Consider the following 24,452-nt stretch of genomic DNA (forward strand, 5'->3'; position numbering starts at 1 on the left):
GTTTTTGCTTCTTCTGCTATAAAGTGGTTTCTATTGCCAGCATCACTCAAGGTGGCAGAGCCCACAATGGATGCCCATTCCTGGGACAGCAGAAGGGGCTGGGTGCCTCAATGCTGGGCACCAGGCAGGGGTTGGAAAGGCAGCTTTCAGGGCTATGCTGTAGGCCAAGATTCACCTGGAACATGAGGATGAGTGAGCCAGGCAAATAGAAAAGGCACAGGTAATAAGACCTCTTTACTTTCCACCCAACCTTCTTGAAGAAGTTCACCCCGCCCCCTGCACATTTAAAACTGCCTAATATGCTTCATGCTTACACACACACACACACACAAATTTGCACAATTACTGTCTCCTGTGCCGCCTCGCTGAGGCTGATATGTAGTATTTGCATTGGACTCAGGTATCACAGGTAGGTGGCTGCTGGCCCCCAGAGCCCTACTGGCCCCCCTGCTTGTGGTGCCTGTCCAGAGCCAGACGAAGGGAATGTAGGGCCACTCTGCCCCCTTGGCTCGCAGCTTGGGATCTTCTCTGAGGTGTGATTAGTCATTAGATAATTAGCTTTCAGGAAGCAAGGTGCTGGCACATGTGTGTCGACTCCGGGCAGAGCCCCCCTTTGTCTGGGAGGGAGAGGCAGGCCGCGTCTTGCTTTGACCCACTCCTGACCCGAGTGGGCAGGAGTGGTTTCTCACCTGGTCCCTTTTCTTCCAGCTGCTCGGGGACAGAAAAAGTGTCATCTCACTTTTCAGATGTGCTCGCTAAGGCCTGGTAGGAGGCGGCTCTTTCAGGCCAAAGGCTCCTGCGGGGGAGCTCCTGTCAGTGCCTGTGGCTCAGCTTTTCTCAGTCTTACTGCTCAGCTCAGCTCGCTGTGTGAGCGGGAATCCAGGTGATTCCCACTCCGGACACAGTTCAGGTGCAATTCCCCTGTCTTTCTAGATGCCCTGCCCAAGCGTGAGGGTTCTCTACTCACCGGAGAAAGTCTTCTGCCTCTGAACGAACACACCTCGCTGTGGGGCACAGCCCTGGGCTCGGAGGGACTGGGGGCTGGCTCCTTGTTCTGGGAGGTGGGGAAGGAAAGCTCCAGCAATGAGCAGACTCCAGTGCGATCACCCGGGGGCCAGGCTTCAAGTCGCTGTGCCCGGGAACCTGTCAAGTTGTTGCTGCCAAGCTGAGGGTCCTCAGGAGAGAGGAACCTGCCCCTTGAGGATAGAAAGCAGTGCCCTTCCCGAGGGACTGCTTCACGCCTCACTTTTCTTTCTTTCCTTTCTTAGTCACGACCTCTGCGTCCCACCAGACTCCATATCGGGCACAGCACACATCCTACTGCTGCCTCCCTTTCCCTGCAGCCTGCTACGTCTGTGTCATGGAGTGTTGAATGGGACTCTTGATATTTTGGAATTGATGACTGGGGCCCAAATCCAAAGACAATGAGGTTCTAAAAGAGTCATCAGTAGTTGGGACTTGTCACGAGAGAGCCCTGAACTGGCCCAACTGCCCCCCGCTGGTCACCCCAGCTATGCCACCCCCCCCTCCCCAGGCAACAGAAATGATGAGGGAGAGGCCCAGAGGGAGAGTGTGAGGCATGGCCTTGGTGGGAGGCTGTATCTGAGACCAGGTGGGGTTCCTTACCCTCCCTAAAGGAGGGGCTTAGGTGTGAGGTCCCCGAGTCGGGAGGAGCTGATACTCTGTCCTATTGGGTGTCTGCTTACGCTGCAGAACTGTGACTCTGCCCGCAGCCTCTCTGAGCGGGTGCTGAAGGGAAGCGGAGACAGCTGGCAGGACAGAGAACAGGGCTGGGGAGGAGTCAGTTGTTAGACTGTGATTTATAATAAATATATATTTGGCTTTCATTCACTTTCCTGGCACAGAGCTCCCAAAACCCTTGGACTGTCCTAAGCGATCAGAGTGATAAGGTGTCTTTGTTTTTGTTTGTTTGTTTGTTTGTTTTGTCTTTCTAGGCCCACACCCCCGGTTTATGGAGGTTCCCAGGCTAGGGGTCTAATCGGAGCTGTAGCTGCCAGCCTACACCAGAGCCACAGCAACGCAGGATCCGAGCTGCGTCTGCGACCTACACCACAGCCTACGGCAATGCCAGATTCTTAACCCACAGAACGAGGCCAGGGATCAAACCTGTATCCTCATGGATTCTAGTCGGGTTTGTTAACCTCTGAGCCACGACGGGAACTCCAATAAGGTGTCTTGACATTCATAACAAACACCTTTCAGCCACAACTGGGTTGATATTAATGAGGTGATGTTTAGAATCACCCGAGGAGGAGGCTGGTTGTTGGGGAACCAGCCATGTGATTAGAGGGTTGGAACTTTTAGGGAAGGAGAAAGGGGTTAGAGGTGGCATCAATCACTGATGGCCAGCGATTTAACCAATCATGCTTATGTAATGGAGCTGCCATAAAAACCTAAAAGAGAGCTTCTGGGTTGGTGACCACGTGGAGATGGGGGGAGAGCACTCTGTTGCTAGAGGGCATGGAAGCTCCCGGCCCTTTCCCCAGCCATGCCCGGTGCACCTCTTTCATCTAGTGGTTTCTGAGGTATATCCTTTTATAATAAGCTGGTCACCTAGTAAGTAAAATATTTCTCTGAGTTCTGTGAGCCGCTCTAGCAAATGAATTGCACCCAAGATGGAGGTGGTGGGAATTTGCAATCAATGGCCTGTGGGTCAGGGGCACAGGTGACAGCCTGGCCCTGGGATTGGCATCTATGGGGCTGTCTGGTAGGGCTGGGGCCTTGACTGTGGGATCTGACTCCATCTCTGGGTAGATGATGTTGGAATGGAGTTGAATTGTAAGACACTAGCTGGTGTCGGGAATCGCCGGGTCGAGGACAACCCCCCTCCTCCACAATGGAATTGGTGTCAGATTCTACCAGCCCTGCGCCACATAGTTACTATGCTAGGCGACTGGCTTGAGCTGTCTGGTCAGTATTTCCCAAAAGGCCACTTGTGGGGCAGTGTAGAAGCCTGAGGATGTCCTGTAGGTGGGGGTGGATGAGGGAGAGGTGATGAGCACAGGACCCCAGGCTGGTGCTTCTGTGTCAATGCCTGGAGGTGGCATGTCTGTGAAGGGAGCTTAGGAATTGTCCCTTGGGGTCTCCATAGAACCCACCTGGCATTATACTGGGGTCCTCTGTCTTGTCTGCATTTCCTTTCTTGGGTGCTTTTGTTTCTTCTTCCTTTTCTCTCTCTCACTGGCTTTATGTCTCTTTCTCTCTAAAAACATTAGGACCTCAATCTTGGGTCAGACTTAGGCTCTTCCTGCCAGTGTTGGAGGATTAGGACCTGGGAAGACGTAGTTGTGTTCTTTTGGCACTTGGCAAGAGAAGGTGGGCACACTCCTCTAAACATCCCAAAATAAGCTGTCATGACTCAGTCACCAAACCCATTTCAAACACGTATACTTTCACTTACACCTTCATTCTCAGGGTGAAGAGTCTCCCAAAATTTCTGCCTCATTAACCTGCAACGCACCTTTAAGGCTGATTTAGTTCAATGAGATCCAGGGAGCGAAAGGCTTTTCAAACTCCATTGGGTAAATAAATAAATAAATAAAACAGCTTTTACAGTGGAAATATGAAGGCTGGGATGAAAGAGAAATCAAGTTTCTAAAACCACAACAGAAGTTTCAAGGGTAAAGTGGATGTACTCACAATTAAGCGAAGTCTAGGATGTTAGAAACTGACCCTGGAAGAGAGAGGTCTAGGAGAGAAAGGGACGAGGAACCTGTGGTGCAGGTTTTACGGTCTGGACTGGGGAATTCAAGCCCCACCTGTGGCCCTGGGGCAGTCCTGTCTCTTCCCCCAGCCCCTGGCTCTCTTTCCTTGAGCTGTAAACAGGGGACCCACTCCCTGCCTGCCTCCTGCAGTGATATGAGCACCAGAAGAGGGGAGTGATGTGGAAGTTCAAAGCACTCTCTCAATTATTACTCTTTGTTGCTGACAGTTGTTGTTATGACTGTTTCTAATAAATAATAGGCCTGAAACAAGCCATGGTAGGAAGTGAACACAAGCAGGGACAGGAAATTGGGCCAGGTCTTGAGTTTTGAGATTAGGATCCTGGAAAACAATCTTACCATGAGGTCCCTTGGTACCACTTGTTCAAGGACAAACATAGGTTGGCACGGTCTTTGTCCTGAGCCGCAATTACTGTTCTTACATTTTTTGACTTTCAGGAGACTCCCCTTTGGTGGTTTGTGAAAGACAGATGAACAGAAATACACACATGAAAGGTGTTCCAGCTGGCATCAAGAATTGACAGGGAGTCCCCCAACCCATCTGTCTGGTGTGGCTTCATTGATGTCCCTGATAATTTGATGAGGCCCTTTCTTCATCTGTGGGTGGGTGACACAGGGGAGAAGCTGGGATCCTCCCTCTTGGTTTTGACCGAGTATAATTGGCCTCTGGGCTTGGTCCTAGAAAATGGGCACATCCATTGTTCTCAGCTGTTCAGGAACTCTGCCCCTGACTCTGGACCTTCGGTTTCCCCTGTTTCTTGACTTTGCTGCCTTCTCACTGAGGTTAGGGGTCACCTACATGCACCAATTAGGCTTAAGTGCACAGTGGGTCTTAGCTGGGTGCCTTCCCACCCCCACCACCTCCCGGGTGAATCATCCCTCAGTGCGGAGGTGGTTTGAGGCCACTGGAAGAATAGTGATGTCTGAATTTAGATTAAGTCCCAAATCTATGCAGTTCACAGCATGGGTTTTAAAATCATTTTTGTATTTTTACAAGGTTTAGCTTTTTTAGTAAAGCATTTCTGTATGAGTGTTCTGTAAGAGCCTTTGTTATTTTTGGATTGAAAAAATGAGGAACCCATGTGTTTTACCACTTGTTAGCCTTTGATTCTAGGCAACTGCCAAATGATGCCTTGGGATCCTGGGGTATGGGATGGAAGGGTGCTTAGGGGTCACCGCACCACCCATTCAGGAAAACAGAAGCTGCCCTAAGTATTTTAAACAGGGAATTTAATACACAGAATTTATTTATTTGCTTTTTATGGCTGCACCTGTGGCATATGGAAGCTCCCAGGCTAGGGGTCGAATCATAGCTGCAGCTGCTGGCCTACACCACAGCAATGCGATATCTGAGCCGCATCTGTGACCTATGCCACAGCTCACAGAAATGCTGGATCCTTAACCCACTGATCAAGGCCAGGGATTGAACCTGTGTTCATGGATACTGGTCAGATTCTTTACTGCTGAGCCACAACAGGAACTCCCAATACACAAAATTTATTACAGAAGTGTTAGAAGGTCCGGAAGAGCAAAAAGCTAAGGAATGTGAGGTTACCTAAAGATTAGTAACTGCTGGAAGCTGGTGTCCCACCAGGACTAGAGGATTGAAAGGGAAGATGGCACCGCCCAGAGCTCAGGACCACAGTCTGAGCTGTCAGAATCCCATGCTCACCCACATCCCAGTGGCTGGAACTTAGTCACATGGCCATGCCTGCCTGTGAAGAGGCTGGGAAAGCTGTCCCCCCACCCAAGTGTAGGAAAGGGAATCGGGTTTGCTGAACAGCTAGTCTGTGCTGACTCCGGGCACAGGAGTGTGTGTGCCCCAGGCCTGCCAGCCGCAGTGAGACGGAAGTGTGTGGAAACCGAGGTCTCCCAGCTCCTCATTCTTCTCCCTCGCTGGCCCTCCCCACTGCTGCTGAGCTGACTTCTGTGTGCCCTGTTTTCAGGAGGCGCTGGCCCAGCCCCAGCCCTGGTGGAAGATCCAGCTGTTTGTGTGGGAGCCAGTGCTGTTCGGGACCTGGGATGGTGTGTTCACATCCTGCATGATCAACATTTTCGGGGTTGTCCTTTTCTTGAGGACCGGCTGGCTGGTGGTGAGTGATGGGCTGGTGGCCCTGGAGCCTCCTGTGAGCCTGTGACATGCAAAGCCCAGTCACCCTTGTGTATCCCACAGTGTAATCAGCAGATTCCTAAAACACTGATGTTCCAGAAACATGGAACAAGATCGAGTACGTGGAGTAGCTGGCATTGCTTTTTAAATGGGCCCCAGACAGAGGTTCCCGTGGAAGCCTCACCATGGATTTAACTACAGAAACATGAGCGCAGAAGTCAGGGCATGTCACAGGTGGGACTAGAGGTGGGTCAGAGAGCAGACCGATGGCAAATTTGCCTCCAGTCTCTGACCCTCTCCAGTTTCCTCGGTGTTCTTCAACTTGGCTGGCCCCCACCCCATTGGCTGCCCCAGAGGGGGAGAGGGAGAAGGAGTGGGAATTGTAAAAACCTACAGTTCTCTTCCCATGTCTTTCTCCTTCTTTTCACATGGAACACTTTACTTCTGACACTTCCGGTGACCAGATGTGTGGTTTTCCCCAACACAGCAATTCTGTGATACTGGCTGCATGTCCTACAATTAAACTCCATTCTGACTCTGTCTACTTGGAGATAGCATCGGACCCAACCAGTTAAGGGCTCCGTCCCATAAGGCTGCCCCCACCCACTTCAGCTGCTAGTCACAAGTCCACAGCGTCCCCTCTGCTTCTGACCAATCGGCTGTGAATCGGATTCCCACGACCCCTCCTCAGATTTGGTGAATTTGCTGGAGCAGCTCACAGATCTCGGGGGAAAGCTTATTAATGTTTGCTAGCTTATGAAAGGATATGATAAAGATATAGATGAACAGATGGAGATACATAGGGTGAGGTCCTCGAGGGACCCAAGAGCAGGCACCTCTGTCCTGCGGAGCTGGGGTGCATCACCCTCCGCCTCCTCCTCAGTATGTGGATATGCTCACCACCTGGAAGCTTTCCAAACCCCATATGTTTGGGATTTTCTCTTTCTTTTCTTTTCTTTTTTTTTTTTTCTGTCTTTTTTTTTTACCTTTTCTAGGGCCGCTCCCGTGGCATGTGGAGGTTCCCAGGCTAGAGGTCCAATTGGAGCTGTAGCCGCTGGCCTACACCAGAGCCACAGCAACGCGGGATCTGAGCTGTGTCTGCAACCTACACCACAGCTCACGGCAACGCCGGATCCTTAACCCACTGAGCAAGGGCAGGGATCGAACCCGCAACCTCATGGTTCCCAGTCGGATTCGTTAACTACTGAGCCACGATGGGAACTCTGCGTTTGGGATTTTCTACCGTGATTTCATCACACATGATCATTAATGACTCCATTTCTCTCCCCTCCCCCTCTCTAGAGAAGTGAGTGGAGGTGAAAGGGGTGGGTGGTGAAAATTCCAAGCTTCTCACCCTGACTTGGTCTTCCTGGTGACCAGCCTCCATTCAGGAGCCCACTCGCAGTCGCCTCGTTAGAACAAAAGATGTTCCTCATGCTCTTATCACTTAGGAATTTGCAAGGGTTTTAGGAATCCTGTGCCAGGGATGGGGTCAGAGACCAGATATTGGAACAAGAGATGCTCGTAGTGTTCTTATCACTTAGGAAATGAAACAGTGTCAGGAACTCTGTGCCAGACCAATATACAGTTGACCTGTGAACAACGTGGGTTTGAAAGGCCCAGTCCGCTTCCTCAGATTTGTTTTCAGTAAATACTGTGATTGGTTGACCCCCTGGATGGGGGACTACGGATAGGGAGGGCTGACTCTGGGACATGAGCACCTGTGGATTTTGGTATCTGCAGCCAGTCCTGGAATTAATCCCTGTGGATACCTGAGAGATGGTCATATTCTCATGGCAGTAGAAAGAGGTATGTGTCTTTAGTTTAGATATTGGCTCATGTGATTATGGGGGCTGGCAAATCCAAAATCTGACAAGTGAGATGCAGATAAGAATGGCTATTTCAGGGTTTTTTTTTGTTTTTGAGTCCAAAACCTCGAAACTAATGCATACATTCTGTGTTGCCATCCGGAGACCAAATTCCTTCTTCTTTGGAAAATCTCACCCTCAGTATTTGCTGTTAAGGCCTTCACCTGATTGCAGTAGAACCACCCACCTACGGAGGGTAATCTCATTTACTTAAAGTCAACTGATTGTGTATGTTAATCACACCTTAAAAATACCTTTACAGCAACTTCTAGCCTAGTGTTTGACTAAACAGCTGGTCACCATAACCTAGCCAAGTTGGCACTCACCATTAACCATCACATATGCAAATTCCAGGCGATTCAGCTTCACTTAGTGGGGTGCATAGGGTTCTGAGCCCTCTCAGGAGACCTGAGTGAGGGCAGACCTCCCCAAAGCTCTTGCTCTACTCCATGCCCAGGCTCTTAGCTCAGGGTTCAGTCTTAGCCATGGCCAGGATGCGTCTGAAAGTTTTCTTTATTAATGTGTGAAAAGCTGAGAGCAGGATTAGCAAGCCCTCTGGTGTGGATGCTGAGAATTCCTACCTCTCATACTCTTCCCTAATTTATCAGAGCCCCTACTTAAAAAACCACAAAGCCTCCAGCTCAGACGCCTCGTCCTGGCAGGCATTCTCAGGCTTCTGGCATCCACCTCTGATTTTTTTCCCCTTCCTGGGAGTCACCTCACCACCCAGCACCTCTCCAGCCAGTATCCGATGGGCATCCAGCCACCTGACCACTGTGGCAGGGAAGGCCTGGCAGTGACAGCCTGGACCTGGGCGCTGCTGCATCCTGGGGATGCTTATGGAGCAGTAGAAGGATAGAGGGGTAAGCTCTCTTTATTTTGACTCTTAAATCTTAAGGCCACCTCTTAACCCTGCTGGGTGTGATTTTTTTTTTCTTTTTTTTTTTTAGAAATGGCTATGTAGGAGTATCAGTCCCATCCCAAAGTGAAGTACAAATTCCACTAGGAATTTATTGCTGCATAACAATTTACCCCAATACTTATCAGCTCAAAGCGGCAAATATGTATTATCTTGTAGTTACTGTGGCTCAGGGATCCAGTGCAGCTTAGCTGGGTGCCTCTGGCTCAGGATTTCTCATAGGGTAGCAGCTGAGCTGTCAGTCAGGACTGCAATCTCATGTAAAGGCCCTACTGGCAGAGGATCTGCTTCCAAGATCACTTGTGATGTTGTCGTCAGGCCTTATCATGTGGGCCTCTTCATGGGGTTACCTGGGCACCTGCAGCTGGCCTCCCCCCAGGGCCAGCAACCTGAGAGAAGAGAGTAAGGGAGCAAGTGCCCAAGGTGACTGCCCCCATGTTCTCATGTCTTCACCCTGACACTTGTGTGGGGTTCTACTCATCAAGAGTGAGTCACTCCATCCAGCCCTCACGCAAGGGGTGGCAATTACACAAGGAGGTGGGGGCCACTGGCAGCATCTTCAAGGCCGCCTAGCACAAACACATCCTTTGGCCCTATGACCTCTCCTTTTCAGTTCTGACATGAGTGTTGCCTGAAAGGTCATATTTGAACATGGAAATAAAGGAAAATGTGAAATGCCAAAGATAAGGTAGGACTTCTAGGGGATGATATTCAATGAAAACAAGTAGAGGTCATGCCCAAATCGTTTTAAATAGAAAATAGGAAATCTAAAGAATAATTTCACAGCAAGTTATAGTTTTTGCTTTGTTTTGTTTAAGGGCCACACCTGCAGCATATGGAAGTTCCCAGGCCAGGGATTGAATCAGAGGTACAGCTGCCAGCCTACCCCACAGCCACAGCAGCGCTGGATCCGAGCCAGGTCTTTGACCTATGTGGCAGCTCATGGCAATGCCGGATCCTTAACCCACGGAGCGAGGTCAGGGATCCAACCTGCATCCTCCCAGACACTCTAATGGGTTCTTAACCCACTGAGCCACAATGGGAACTCCTTATAATTTGAAAAACATTAAAGTGGCAGTTTTGGTATGAAAACTTAATGATTGGTAAAAACTTTAAAAAATTATCCCACACAGGCAGTTTAAAAGCATGAACAAAGAAAGAAAATAGTAATTGTATAAGTTCATTTAAAATATAACATCAGCAAAATAAATAATTGAATAAAACCTAATTTGGGTCTCTGGAGCCCAGGGTCCAGAGGTAAATATGGGCTTGGAAATAAACTCAGTGTGATAAGGTGCTGTGGTAAGTCCTGAGCCCTGGGTACTGTGGGAACAGGCAGGGTTACGGGGACAGCTTCCTGGAGGAGGAAACTCTGAACCCCGTCTTAAAGGAGGCACTGGAGTGAACCTGGTGAGGAAGGGCTGGGGCGGAAAGGGATTCCAGGTGGGGGATCCCCGTGGGTGGGAGGGTGCGGGCGAGGGAGCACAGGACTTCACGCTGCAGCACAGAGTGTGTCTGTGGTCGTGGGGGTAGAGGGGGCAGTTGTCGGCAGAGGGAGGAGGGGGACTGGGGTGGGGGCAAGGGGCCTTGCCAGGAGGGGCCTTGCCAGGAGGGGCCTTGCCAGGAGGGGCCTCCTGAGGGTGTGAGGTAGCTTTGACTTTACATTGTCAGTGCCGGGGAGTCTGGAAGAATTTGCTGCAGGGACCTCGCGTTCATTTGGAATTGCTTCCAGGTCTTACTCCTGCGGGCACGGCCTTTGTCCTTTTCCTGTGGGTCCAGCCCCAGGGGTGTGGGGAAGGTGGTCAGTGCTCCCTCCGTGCCCTAACCTTGACCTGGCTCCTTGCTGTTCCGCTGCAGGGAAACACAGGCATGCTCATGGGCATGTTTCTGGTGTCCTTCGTTGCCCTGGTGGCCCTGGTCACTGTGCTGTCTGGCATCGGGGTTGGGGAGCACTGTGGCGTGGGCAGCGGCGGCGTCTACTCCATGATCGCCTCAGTCCTTGGCGGCCAGACGGGAGGCACCATCGGGCTGCTGTACGTGTTTGGACAGGTGAGGCCACCAGCCAGTGGGATTCACTTCCCTTGCCTTGCGGTCTTCACCTTCCTCTCATCCACGTTTCCCTTTGCAGGTGGGCAGTTGCCCGAATTTTATAGATGGGCCATCTGGAGTCCTGGGGGGGATCTCAGAGCAGAGCCAAGCCCACCATTTAGGGCCCTGACTCTTAGTCCAGGGCTGCTGCTTCTCCACTCCCTGTGCCTCTGGAGTCCTGATTCCCCCAGAAAGCAGGACCTGGGTTGCCACCATCCCTGCAGCCCGTTCTAGGGAAGAGCGTGCCCAGCAGTGGCCAGAGTCCTGGGGGCAGCTCTGGGTGGCCTGGTCCCAGGCGCACTTTTACGTTGACAAGGGGACATTTTGCCTGTGCCAAGGACTTCCCTAGAATCAGGCAGCACCCACATGAACTGGCACTCTGGGCTCATTGATAGCTTGCCGGTCTTCACAGGGAGGCTGAAAGCCCGTGTGTGGATGCTCTGTCTGGGAAGGAGAATACTAATGAGGAGGCTGCCCCACAGGGAGGACGGGGGCCCTCAGGAGGCCACTGAGTGGGGAGAAATACTGGGGCATGTTTAGCTAAAACCAGGGATGGTGACCTGGCGCTGAGGAAACAAGTGCAGACATTAAGAAACCACTCTTTGTAAGCACTCCTTGGACCGAAAAAGGCTTTAATGATGGTGCAAAGGGTGGTGGGTGGCTGAAAAAACAGTTTAAAGCAAAGACTCTGTTTAAGTAAGAGTACAAGAGACTCCTCAAAGAAAGCATTGCTTCTCTTTCTCTTATTTCTAAGCAGCAGGGGCAAGTTATTTTAGCAAAAATAAATCTCATTCTCCAACAGCACAAAGCTGTGTGTGTGTGTGTGTGTGTGTGTGTGTGTGTGTGTGTGTGCACATGTGTGCATGCATGTGTAGGACAGATGCATCGAAGGCAGACACATGGTCATTGTACTCTTAAAAGCCACTTTCCTTTATGGAGAAAGATCTTAAGGCATGGTAGTTGGGAAGCTGAGTAATCAATAGTCCGTTTACTTTGTTACCCTGGGGATTTGTATATTGATTTTCTACTTCTCTGCCATTTTATAGCCAAGCAGATTGCAAGATGGACAAACGGCAGTTCTCACTTGCCCCGCTCCCTCAGTAGACGACAAGCTCACCCCCTGAAACAGACGCTACAGACAGGGGACTAGCGCAGGTGGAACTCCCCCACCCCACCCACCGCCAACCCAAGCACAAGAGAGGAAGCCTCCTGTATGACAGTTGACTTGAGGCAAAATGCTCAAAAAGAAGACGTTTTCTGAGCTTGGGCAGCCACTGCCTAAGAAGCCACCAGCTTGACAGCTTTGCTTGCTTTGCTCTCTGTCTGTTTGGGCCCCAGCCAGAAACACAGATGCCCCTTCGGTCAGTGTGCTTGCTTTGCCGCTGCTTCTTCTGCAGCTGACCTGGGCTGGGCTCTCTGATCAGGGTGAGGCTGCTGCATAATCCTTTTGATCTGGTGCTGCCAGCTTCAGTTTGCTACTATTTCGTTGAGGATTTTTGCTCATACATTGTGAGGGGTATTGATCTATAGTTTTCTTGTGCTGTCTTTGTCTAGTGTTGAGGTCATGATCATGTCCTCAAAGGGCCTCACCTCAAACACAGGAGGAGTTGGGAGGCGTTCTCTTTTCTTTTTGGGAAGAGTTGGTGAAGGACTGGTGTTAATTCTTCTTTAAACATTTGGTGGAATTTGGTGGTGAAACCATCTCGTCCTAGGCTTTTCTTTGTAAGAAGTTTTAAAATAAGTAATTCAATTGCTTTACCTGTATAGCCGTATTCCTGTTCTCTACTTCTTCTTGAGTCAGTTTTGATAGTTTGCATCTTTCTAGGAATTTGTCCATTTTATTTAAGTTATCTAATGTTTTGGTGCATAATCATTCATAGATTCCCTTATAATCTTTTTTGTTTTTCTAAGATTGTCCTCCTTTGCCTTCCTGATTTTAATCATTCGAGCCTTCTCTCTGTTTCTTGGTCAGTCTAGTTAAAGGTTTGTCTGCAAAGAAGCATTTTCTGGTTTTGTTGATTTTCTCTATCGTTTTTCTGACGTCTGCTTCATTTATTTCTGCTCCAGTCTCTATTACTTCCTTCTTTCTGCTTGCTTTATGTTTAGTTCACTCTTTTTTTTTTTTTTTTTTTCCTGGTTTCTTCAGGTGGAAGTTTAGGTCATTGATTTGTGGTCTTTCTTCTTCCAGAGTATGGAGGGTTTATTCCTGGTTCTTATTAACCCCTAATCCCCTCATCCCAGGGCACATATGCACTCTTTTTTTTTTTTTTTTGTCTTTTTATGGCCGCATCTGGGGCATATGAAAGTTCCCAGGCTAGAAGTTGAATCAGAGCTGCAGCCGCCTGCCTATACTACAGGCACAGCAATGCCAGATCCAAGCTGCATCTGCAACCTACACCACAGCCCACAGCAATGCCAGATCCTTAACCCACTGAGTAAGGCCAGGGATCGAACTTGCATCCTCATGGATACTAGTCAGGTTCGTTACCACTGAGCCACAGTGGGAACTTCTGCATTCATTTGTTTTTAGTAATTGCCAGAGGAGATGGCCTGTTTTGCCCTGGAGCAGAGTCAGTGAACTTCTTCTGTAAAGGGCCAGATAGTAAATATTTCAGTTTTTTTGTGAGAGTGCCCTGCGTCTCTGTCATGACTCAGCTCTGTCACGGAGGTGGGAAAGCAGCCATATGGTATGAAGAAATGGGTGTGGCTGTGTGCCAGTCACACCTTATTCCCCAAACAGGCAGCAGCAGGATTTGGCCAGAGGGCCAAAGTTTATGGCCCTTGCCATAGAGCATCAGCACTTAGAAGATGGAGATACTTAAAATAATGACTTTTAAAGCTCACTAAGTCTTTCCATTGCCTTGCCTCCTTCTCCAGATACCTCCCCACTTATTTCTTTTCTTTTTTTTTTTTTTTTTTGTCTTTTGTTGTTGTTGTTGTTGTTGTTGTTGCCATTTCTTGGGCCGCTCCCGCGGCATATGGAGGTTCCCAGGCTAGGGGTCCAATCGGAGCTGTAGCCACCGGCCTACGCCAGAGCCACAGCAACGCGGGATCCGAGCCACGTCTGCAGCCTACACCACAGCTCATGGCAACGCCGGATCGTTAACCCACTGAGCAAGGGCAGGGACCAAACCCGCAACCTCATGGTTCCTAGTCGGATTCGTTAACCACTGCGCCACGACGGGAACTCCCCCACTTATTTCTCTGGGGCGTTGGTGCCAGGCCTGTTGTGTGGAGCCAGACCCCTTGCCAGTGAGGGGAGATGAGCTGGTGCCCTTCCTCCCTCCTGCCCCACTCACATGAGGGTTTCTTTTGGGGCTGCTTATCCTGGAGATAAGCTTCATAATCCCAGAAGATCCAGCTTCAGCCTGATGTGTCCTGTCTAAAAGCATTCATTCATGGCTTACCTGCTCTTTGCTAGATTCTGTAAAAACAGTGCCGGTCTGGAAAATTTTCACAGACCCGACATAGGCCTGGGGTTTGCATTATGGGAGGGAACACATATGCAGGACATACAGTCAGCCGACTCTCACTATGGGGATTTAGTGCGAGAAGGGGAGGGGTGCGGAGGCGCAGCTCTGGTTTTCTAGGTAGGTATCCAAAGGTGGGAAGAAACATGCCTATGATTGTGAAAGTGCCGTTTTAAAAACCAAATGTGGAGTTACGGCACAGCGGTAACGAACCCTAGTGGTATCCTTGAGGATGTGGGTTCCATCCCTGGCTTCACTTAGTGGGTTAAGGATCCGGCGTTGCCACTGAGCTGTGTGTAGGTCACCGATTCTGCTTGAATCCTGTGTTGCTGTGCTGTGGTGTAGGCTGGCAACTGTGGCTCTGATTCAACTCCTAGCCTGGGAACTTCCATGTGCTGCAGGTGTGGCCCTAAAAACACCAAAAAAACCCCAAAAAAACAAAAAAAAAACCCAAAAAAACAAAAAACACCCCACAAAAAAAAACCCTGAATGCCTTGGAAAGGAGGTGTTACCCCCTGAAAATATGGCAAGTGACACCCCCTGCTTCCTGTGCCAGCGGGTTAGAAATTCTCCACAGAGGACAAAAGAGAAAAAGAAAGCCCGTGATTATCAACTTTAAGAGGAGATAAATATGTCCAAAAATTTAATACATTCCGGATAGGTTTATATATTAAATAAATTGAAAGGGATGTTTTCCAGTGAAGAGGAGCTGCATGGTTGGAAGGTGGCCCAGGTCCAGGGTGGCTGGATTGCTGTGGTGAAGGGCTGGCGACCCCTCTGGTCCAAACTTCTCCCAGGGGAGCTGGCCGAGGGGAGCCTTGCATCCCAGACACACTGTGCTCTGTGTACCCAGATGCAGTTCTCGCATAAACAGAATAGTACTCTCAATATGTTTGTTTTTATTTTCTTATACAAAATTCCTTTAAAATTACAAAATGATGTTCCTTATAACCAGTTAGCTTATCAGAGATGATGTAAAGACAACGGTGGTTTCCGTCCCTCCTTTGGTGACCAGTGTGAGCACTCATTGTCCCCATCTGCACCTCCCCCTGTGCTCATCTACATGCATGTATGGATTTTTGAAGGAGCCACTTGTTTTTACTGAAATGGGGACAAATTTCATACTCTATTCCACGGCTTGTATTTCTCACTGAGCAATAAGTCATAGACGTTCTGCTAGGTCAACGCTCTGAACCCATGCTTTTTACATAGTTGCTTAGTATTGTGTAATGTGGATGTGCATAATTTATGGCACATTCATTCTCTATTCATTCTTTTACTCTCTTATGAAAGAGTAGTTTTATTCCTTTTCTCATTCCTAAAACTCTGTCTTTTTTATATTTTCCCTTTTCTTCTTAATCAGGCTGCCAGGTGTTTATGTATTTTTATGAACTTAAAAAAAAATCAGTTTTGAGGAGTACCTGTGGTGACACACTGGGTTAAGAATCTGACTGCAGCAGCTTGGGTCACTGCAGCGACATGGGTTCGATTCCCAGCCTGGCACAGTGAGTTAAAGGATCTGACATTGCCGCAGCTGTGGTGTGGGTCATAGCTGTAGCTTGGATTCATTCAGTTCCTGTCCTGGGAACTTCCATATGCCATGGGTGAAGCCTTAAAAAAAAAAGTCAGCTATTCTCTCTATCCTTTCTTTTGTTTTTTCTTTTATTTCATTAATTTCATATATCCTCTTATTAAATACTTCCTACTGTCTTTTTATTTCTGTTGATTTTAAAAATCACTTTAATACTTTGTTCATGCATTTGTCTCCTTTTTTAAACTAATAAAAGCATTTAGGATTATACTCCTCCCCCCTTCTGAATACAGGATTAGTGTACTTCTCAAGTTTCAGAATAAATCCCTTTTATTACTTTCTAGCTAATTTGAAATTTAAAAAATTTCTTCTTGTTTTGCCCACACAGCTCAAATTTATTTCTTTTTAAAAAATTTTCCCTCTAATTGCTTTGGAAGTTCTGCTGTGCTTTTCATTGTGTGAGTAGTCATTGCCTACTTTTAGAAGCCATAATTAAACTTTTTCTATACTTCTCAGATAAAAACATTACTTATTAGCTCCTCTAACTACGAAACATGAAATCTCTATGATGCTTTTACTTCCCCGTGTTCTACAATTACCCTTCCTTCTTCTTCTTCTTCTTTTTTTCCCCTTCCCTCTCACCCCCAAGTCCTTTGATTTTGAGAAAGTGGTATAGTTTGGGGCTGCTACTATTTTCCCTCAAAGTAAGTCTCTTGGGTTTCAGTGACCCTCGCTTACAACTGATGTTGCACATTTCTAGTGACATCACCATCATCTACTTACATTAACCAAGGGTTTTGTGAAATTCATGGGTAACTACCATTTCCTTTTCTTCGGTAGCTAATCCTAGCAAGGTAGTAATGATACTGCCAATAACTATTATTTCTACGACTCTGTGAGCCAGGCATTGTTCTAGGCCTTAACACGAACGATATCCTTTAATCCTCGCGATAATCTTTTGAAGGAAGAACGACTCTTACCTGTGTTTCACAGATGAAGGCATGAAGCACAGAAAGGTTAGAACACTTTCCCAAGTCACACAGCTAAGACCGGGAACACAGCATGTGGCCTTCAGGAGTCTGGTTGCCACAGGCTGAGCTCACAACCGCTGTGCTTTGTCCTGCCGCCTCCAGAGCTTTTCCTTTTTTTCTGGTACAGGCATCTTTGGGCTAAAAGTGATTTTAGATACAAACCTGAGAGAGGGGCACTACTGGGGTTACTAGAAACAATAGGCTGTCCTTAGTGCTGGTCCCACTTCACGCAAGCAAATTCTGTTCTGTAGCTAGAGAAAGAAATAAGTGGTTTGGAAACTCCAGGTGCGGAGTGTCCCATTCAAGTTCTGGCCTAGCCTCTGCATGCGACAGACATCCAGCACCCAAGGAGGGATGTCTATACACACAATCATCATGACTACATTTTTAACATTTGTTTTTGAGATGCTGATAGATCGGACCATGAAGAGTCCTGTTGATCTGGTCATATAGCAGAGGAAATAGCATCATTGTCACCATCACATGCTTGGCATTTTGTCAAGAGTAAGTTTGAATTCTGAGGTGAATGCAGGAAAATGTAGAGTTCTCTCTTTTGCTCTCTCTCCTGATTGTCTTTCCTCAACATTTATTGGGCATCTGCCTTTATCCAAATGCAGACAGACATGCCTGCTTAAATCTGGGGATCACTGATGATGATGCTATGTCTAGCTGACAGTGAGCCAATCTCAGTGAAGAACAGAGCCTCCCTCTTGAGCCCCTCAAATACACAAATCGTATTGGCCTTCTTGTCTTTACATGCAAGGGCTGAAACTTAATGGTGTCTGCTTCCCAGAGCACTTCTCATAGTCAACACATCAGAAAGTATTTATAGATTGCTTGCAACATAGTTAGCAAATGCAGGGGATTTTGAGAGGTGCAATCAGCATAATTTTTTTTTTGCTTTCTTTTTGCTTTTTAGGACCGAAACTGCTGCACATGGAGGTTCCCAGGCTAGGGATCAAACCGAAACTACAGCTACTGGCCTATGCCACCACCCCAGCAACGTGGGATCCTAGCCGTGTCTGTGACCTACATCACAGCTCACGGCAACGCTGGATCCCTGACTCACTGATCGAGGCCAGGGGTTGAACCCTCAACCTCATGGTTCCTAGTTGGATTCGTTTCCGCTGCACCACAATGGGAACTCCCATACATTTTTTTAAAGATATTTTCATTGTTGGTGGTGGTAGGGGCAAACTTATATGCATTAAATAATTAATAGATTATGGATCCAGATAATTAATTGCGTGGTAGCAGCAGTAGGCATAGTATTTATTTAGGAAAGGGGGATGAGGAAAGGCTTCATGGAAAGGGAGGAACTTGCCTGAGGCCTGAGTAGAATTGTTTCCTGAGAGGACAGCATGTGTAGCAAGACAGAGATGACAGGCTGCTGGCACTGGGGGAGCATAAAGGAATGCACCTGATAGGAGAAGGGGGCTGAGGAACTCTGGAAAGTGAAGTGGGTGTTATTTTCTTTCTTTCTTTTTTATTATTTAAATTTCATGGCTGCACCCACACCCTGTGGAAGTACCTGGGCCAGGGATTGAATCCAAGCCATAACACCAGATCCTTTAACCCACTATGCCAGGCTGGGGATGGAACCTGCATCTCTGCAACAACCCGAGCCTTTGCAGTCAGGTTCTTTACCCACTGTGCCACAGCGGGAACTCCTCGTTTCCACATATTTATTTGAGATTGTGCTTCAAATATTTTTAAGAGGTAATATCATGATTCTCAGCAAATATAAAATAAACATGTGCCAATGATTTTATGTAACTCATTAATTAGGGGAGGAGCCAGTGAGACGTTAAAGTTGAGAAGCAAGGTATGGCCAGGGTGGATACAGATCAAATCCATAAATTCCTAATTTCATAAATAAATATAAGGATAGATTGCTAGGTTAGAATCAAAACTGGTAATGTCCTCCACGATGACAAACCCCAATCTTTTGGGTTATCTGTTCCATCAGCAGAATCTCTGTGTATTTCTGTTGGAAAAAAAAAATCTGTTAACATGTAACTTCACAAAGTCCAGGGTATTTAATACATGTAACCAATAGTAAACAGCAGGTAGAACTAAGTACATTCATCTAGATATTCCTTGGGTGGCATTTTTTCCATGTGACAGTGACAAGATGGGCTGCACACTTTTTTTTTCTTATTTATAAGTTTTAGGTAATTTAAAATATAATAGTGACATACAAAGACATAGAGGAAAAACCGGGGTTGCGTCCGTGTCCTCCTAAGGCTGTGAGATGGGGGCCCCTGCCTTGTGCTCTCTATTTAGCTCTGCACAGAGGAGTCTAAAGGTGTCTTTGGCCCAGAGTCCCATATTCTTCCTCCCATAATCTTTCATCTTCATTACCACTGACAATCATTCTCCTCTCTGGATGGTGGGAGAGGTGTAGGTGAGAAGCAAGGGGGTCCCATGCGCAGGGTTCCTGGGCAGTGAAGGCTCGATCACCCCCCATGCTGGTTCCCAGGAGTGGAATTCCGAGAGGAGAGCAGGGTCCTCCATGCCAGGCAGCCTGGCTGCTCTTTTCTCTCACTGACTCTTCCTACCTCGAATCGCCTGTTAGTGTGTTGCAGGTGCCATGTACATCACCGGCTTTGCCGAGTCCATCTCAGATCTGCTGGGCCTCAGGAATATCTGGGCTGTGCGAGGAATTTCGGTAGCGGTGCTTCTGGCCTTGCTGGGGATTAACCTAGCAGGTGTCAAATGGATCATCCGCCTCCAGCTGCTGCTGCTGCTCCTGCTGGCCGTGTCCACACTGGACTTTGTGGTGGGCTCTTTCACACACCTGGATCCAGGTAAGCCTTTTGGAGTTCCCTAGATGGCCTTAGGGGGTCTGCACTGCTTTCAAGATATTTGTAGGTCTGAATTTGCAGGTTAACCCCAGTAGCCATTACCTGTATTGAGTGTGTGCTGTTTTCGGAGCAGGTGAGGCGGTGTGTCTTGATGCAGCTTCAGAGGCCAGAAGACCCCTCTTCACACCCCTCTTCCCTAGGCACATTTCCCATGTTTCTTTTTATTTGCCTTCTGGTTTTTAATAAATAAGAAAATTTAGATAAAGCGAAGAGTAAAGTAGAACTGGATTAAACAAAGAATAATTCATGACAGTGATTGGGAGAGTGGGCAAGAAATAGATTGGGAACAGGGAAGGAAATAGGCTTTAATTTTATCTGTCATATTCTAATTCTTTTTTAAAAGGGGCTTGCTGCAAATATAATGGACGTTAACAATTATCATTTCTGGGGGATGGGAACAGATATGTGTTTGATTATCTAGAGTTTTCAATATTAATTTTATTTCAAAACAAAAATAAGAACCCACTAACTTAGCTTAAAGAAAGAAAATAGGAGTTCCCATCTTGGCTCAGCAGAAACGAATCTGACTGGGATACATGAGGATGCAGGTTTGATCCCTGACCTTGCTCAGTGGGTTAAGGACCCAGCGTTGCCATGAGCTGTGGTGTAGGTCATGGATGTGGCTTGGATCCCGGGTTGCTGTGGCTGTGGCTGGCAGCTGCAGCTCTGATTAGACCCCTAGCCTGGGGACCTCCATATCTCCATGTGCCATGAAAGCAGCTCTAAAAAGACAAAAAAAAAAAAAAAAAAGGAAAAAAGAAAAAGAAACAGCCATTGCACCATTTCATATTGTCATCGATCAATCGATCACTGCTTACTTTAACCCTGGGTTTTCCTCAGCCTTGAGGATGCCTGGCAAGCCTAATCCTAAACCTGTTCTTTGAGTGAGACACTATTACCCAAAGTACCCATAACTTCGGTAACTTTGTAGCTTTGTGATTTGGGATGGTTTGGCATCAGAAGCCTTTTTTTTTTCTCTCCAGAGCACAGAGCTATAGCTGGGATGCTGTAGGAAAAAGTGAAGTGCCTGATATTTCACCCTTTGGGGACTTCATCTTTTTATGGCAACAGTGACTAGGCATCTACATAGGACTGTGGACAGGCAAGGGGAGATAGGGCCACAAGCTGGGTTAACAAAGAGAAAGAAAAGAGATCAGGAGCACAGACCAACTGCCTCTAAGGGTGGCTGGTGGCAACAGCCAGCACTTGTACTGGGTGAGCGCTTTTGTGCCAGGCATTTTGCTTAGCACCTCATGTGGCTTATCTCATACTTTATCATAACCTCATGGGGGTGGAACAGTTAGGACAAGGACTGTGGGATTATATAATTTGTAGTAATGCATGGCAGAGCTGGGTATGAGACTGGATCTATTTGACTATAAAGCTGAGCTGTTCCTGGAGGCGGGAACACTACCCCTTTCTATGATAGCAGCTCTGCTTTCCCTCTTCAAAGCTGCCCCTGGTGTGTGTTCTAAAAAGTCTCGTCTTTCATAAAATTGTTGGTTGTGGGAAGGTCAGACATCAGTTGGTACACACACGTTACTTTTTCATATATGAAAATGCTTTTGTGGGGAGAATAGTCACTCCCTGCTCCCTGAGTGGCCCCTACCCTCTGGCATCCTGGTCTGTTCCCCAGAACCTCCGGGCGGCCCCATAATCCAGCATCTAAAGTGTTAACCCCCAGGGCCCACTGCAGTGCTGAGGGCCAATTCTCTGTCCAAACTGATCCCTCCAAACCTGGGCCTTGCAGCTAGCTGAACATTTGGAGTCTCTCCATTGGAGGGAAGGAGTGATTTTTTTTTCCTGGCTTTGCACCACGCTACAGAGACAGCCCACATCCTGAGAGAGACCTGCTGGCTCTTTGGCCATCCAGCTGTCAGTGAGGGAGTCAGAGAGTACACTCGAGCCTCTGGGCCTCTGTTCTGGGTCCTTTCCCCCATCGACATAGTTGCCGAAAGAGCATAATTAGTTAACTTGCAGGGTGATGCACTGGCTCCTTTGAAACCTCAGTAGGCTGCTGTATTTGCCTTCTCAATTAGAAGTTTTCTTGGCTACTTTCTGACTTACTCCAAATATTTCTCTTTCCTTCTGGTCAGTACATTACCAGGGTGTAGTGTGAAATGACATTTATTTTCAATCATTTCCATAGCAACCAGCCCCTCTAAAATCTGTTTTTGGTATCACTGGTGTTTTATATGGGCTACTTTCTTTGCAGTTAAAAATCCAAACTGAAACTAGACCATAGACCTTCAGAATGGATTTAGCAGAATGGTTTCAGTGCTTTAGCAAAGTGACATACAAATAGATATTAAAAAAAAAAAAAAAAAAAAAAACTGGAAGAGAGACTGGAAGGAAATAAGCCCAAATGGTCATCTTTTTGCTGAGATTATGGGGGGCTCTATTATCTGATTTCTGCTTTTCCTTTAATTGCTTAGTGCAGCTTAAAAAAAATTAATAGACTTTAGTTTTCAGAATAGTTTTAAGTTAAGAGAAAATTAGCACATAGTGCAGAAGTCCCCATAGTCTTCCTGTCTCCTTTCCCTGCCAATTTCTCCCCCCTCTTTTTTATTGATCTTTTTTTTTTAAATTTTTAAATTTTTTATTTTTTTTTAGGGCTGCACATGTACCATATGGAAGTTCCCAGGCTAGGGGTCCAGTTGGAGCTGCAGCTATGGGCCTACACCACAGCTCACAGCAACGCCGGATCCTTAACTCACTGAGAGAGGCCAGGGATCGAAAACCCCAAAACTTCATGGATGCTAGTCAGGTTCATTAACCACTGAGCCATGATGGGACCTCCTAATTTCCCCTGTTAACATTATAACTGATGAACTAATAGTGACACATTATTATTAACTGACATCCATGGCTTAGATGAGGATTCATCCTTTCTGTTGTACAGTTCTGTGGGTTTTGACAAATATTTAATGATATACATCTATCATGACCGTATCCTACAGAGTAGTTTTAATGTCTTAAAGATTCCTCTGCTCCACTTATTTCATGCCCCTCCCCACCCCTACTCCGGCTCTCCTGGCAACCCCTGATCTTTTCACTGCCTCTGTACTTTTGCCTTTCTCAGAATGTCATATAGTTGAAATCATGCAATATGCAGACTTTTTAGCCTGGCTTCTTCATTCGCTAACATTGTGCATTCAAGGTTTCTCCATGTCTTTTTGTGCTGTAATGGCTCATATCTTCCTATTATTGAATAAGATTCCACTGTGTAAGTTATACTACAGTTTTTTGGCTTGGGTTTTTGGTTTTGGTCCCTTCACCTAAGGGTGTTTTTGTTGCTTCCAGCTTTTGGCAATTATGAATAAGACTTCCGTAAACATTTGTGTGTGGGAGTTTTTGTGAAGACAGAACTTTTTAACCTGTTTGAATAAATTCTTAGGAGCATGATTGGGGGACATATGATAAGGCTCTGTTTACCTTCGTAAGAAATTACCAAACTGTCTTCCAAAGTAGCTGTACATATTGCATTCCCACTAGCAATATATGAGGGTTCTTGCCGCTCTACCCTTGTCAGCATTTGGTGGTGTTAGTTTCTTGGATTTTAGCCATTCTGATAGGGGCCTAGTGATAGCTCATTGCTGTTTTCATTTGCAGTTCCCTAAGACATGATATTGAGCATGTTTTCATATACATATTTGACATCTGTATATCATCTCTGATTAGGTGTCTTTTGCCCATTTTTAAAATTGTTTTTTTTTAAAGCATTTTACTCTATTTATTTTTCTTTTTTTTCAGTTTTTAAAAAATTTTTTAATGATTTCTATTTTTTCCACATGGATGGTTTACAGTGTTCTGTCAGTTTTCTACTGTACAGCAAGGTGACCCAGTCACATATACATGTATACATTCTTTTTTCTCACATTATCATGCTCCATCGTAAGTGATTGGATATAGTTCCCTGTGCTGTACAGCAGGATCTCCTTGCTTATCCATTCCAAAGGCAGTAGTTTGCATCTATGAACCCCGGATTCTCGGTCCATCCCACTCCTTCCCCCTCCCCCTTGGCAACCAGAAGTCTTGTTTTCCAAGTCCATGATTTTCTTTTCTGTGGAAAGGTTTATTTGTACTGTATATTAGATTCTAGATATAAGTGATATCATATGGTATTTGTTTTTCTCTTTCTGAATTACTTCACTTAGTATGAGAGTCTCTAGTTGCATCCATGTTGCTGCAAATGGCATTATTTTGTTCTTTTTATGGCTGAGTAATATTCCATTGTGTATATACAACCCATCTTCTTACTCTAATCATCTGTCAGTGGACATTTGGGTTGTTTCCATGTCTTGGATATTGTGAATAGTGCTGCAGTGAACATATGGGTGCATGTGTCTTTTTCAAGGAAAGTTTTGTCCAGGTATATGCCCAAGAGTGGGATTGCTGGGTCATATGGTAGTTCTATGTATAGTCTTCTAAGGTACCTCCATACTGTTTTCCATAGTGGTTGTACCAATTTACATTCCCACCAACAGTGCAGGAGGGTTCCTTTTTCTCCACAACCCCTCCAGCACTTGTTATTTGTGGACTTATTAATGATGGCCATTCTGACAGGTGTGAAGTAGTACCTCATAGTAGTTTTGATTTGCATTTCTCTAATAATCAATGATATTGAGCATTTTTTTCATGTGCTTATTGGGCATCTATATACCTTCTCTGGATTTTTTTTTTCTTTTTAGTGCTGCATGTGTGGCATATGGAAGTTCCCAGGCTAGGGGTCAAATCTGGGCTGCATTTGCTGGCCTAAGCCCCAGCCACAGCAATGCCAGATCTGAGCCATGTCTGTGACCTACACTGCAGCTCATGGCAACAC

General features: G+C 46.8%; 1 protein-coding gene across 2 annotated transcripts in view; it reads left to right on the top strand.

The window, feature by feature from the left end:
* The window catches only part of SLC12A8 (solute carrier family 12 member 8), a 143,402-nt gene that overhangs the window by 14,224 nt on the left and 104,726 nt on the right, over nucleotides 1-24,452 (top strand). For both annotated transcript variants that reach the window (XM_021070218.1, XM_021070217.1), the window contains exons 3-5: nucleotides 5,690-5,836; nucleotides 10,498-10,689; nucleotides 19,339-19,570. In XM_021070218.1, the coding sequence (XP_020925877.1) occupies nucleotides 5,690-5,836; nucleotides 10,498-10,689; nucleotides 19,339-19,570 (571 nt within the window). The remainder of the gene's footprint in view (nucleotides 1-5,689; nucleotides 5,837-10,497; nucleotides 10,690-19,338; nucleotides 19,571-24,452) is intronic.

This window comes from Sus scrofa, chromosome 13 (assembly GCF_000003025.6).
Source record: "Sus scrofa isolate TJ Tabasco breed Duroc chromosome 13, Sscrofa11.1, whole genome shotgun sequence".
Classification (NCBI taxonomy): domain Eukaryota; kingdom Metazoa; phylum Chordata; class Mammalia; order Artiodactyla; family Suidae; genus Sus; species Sus scrofa.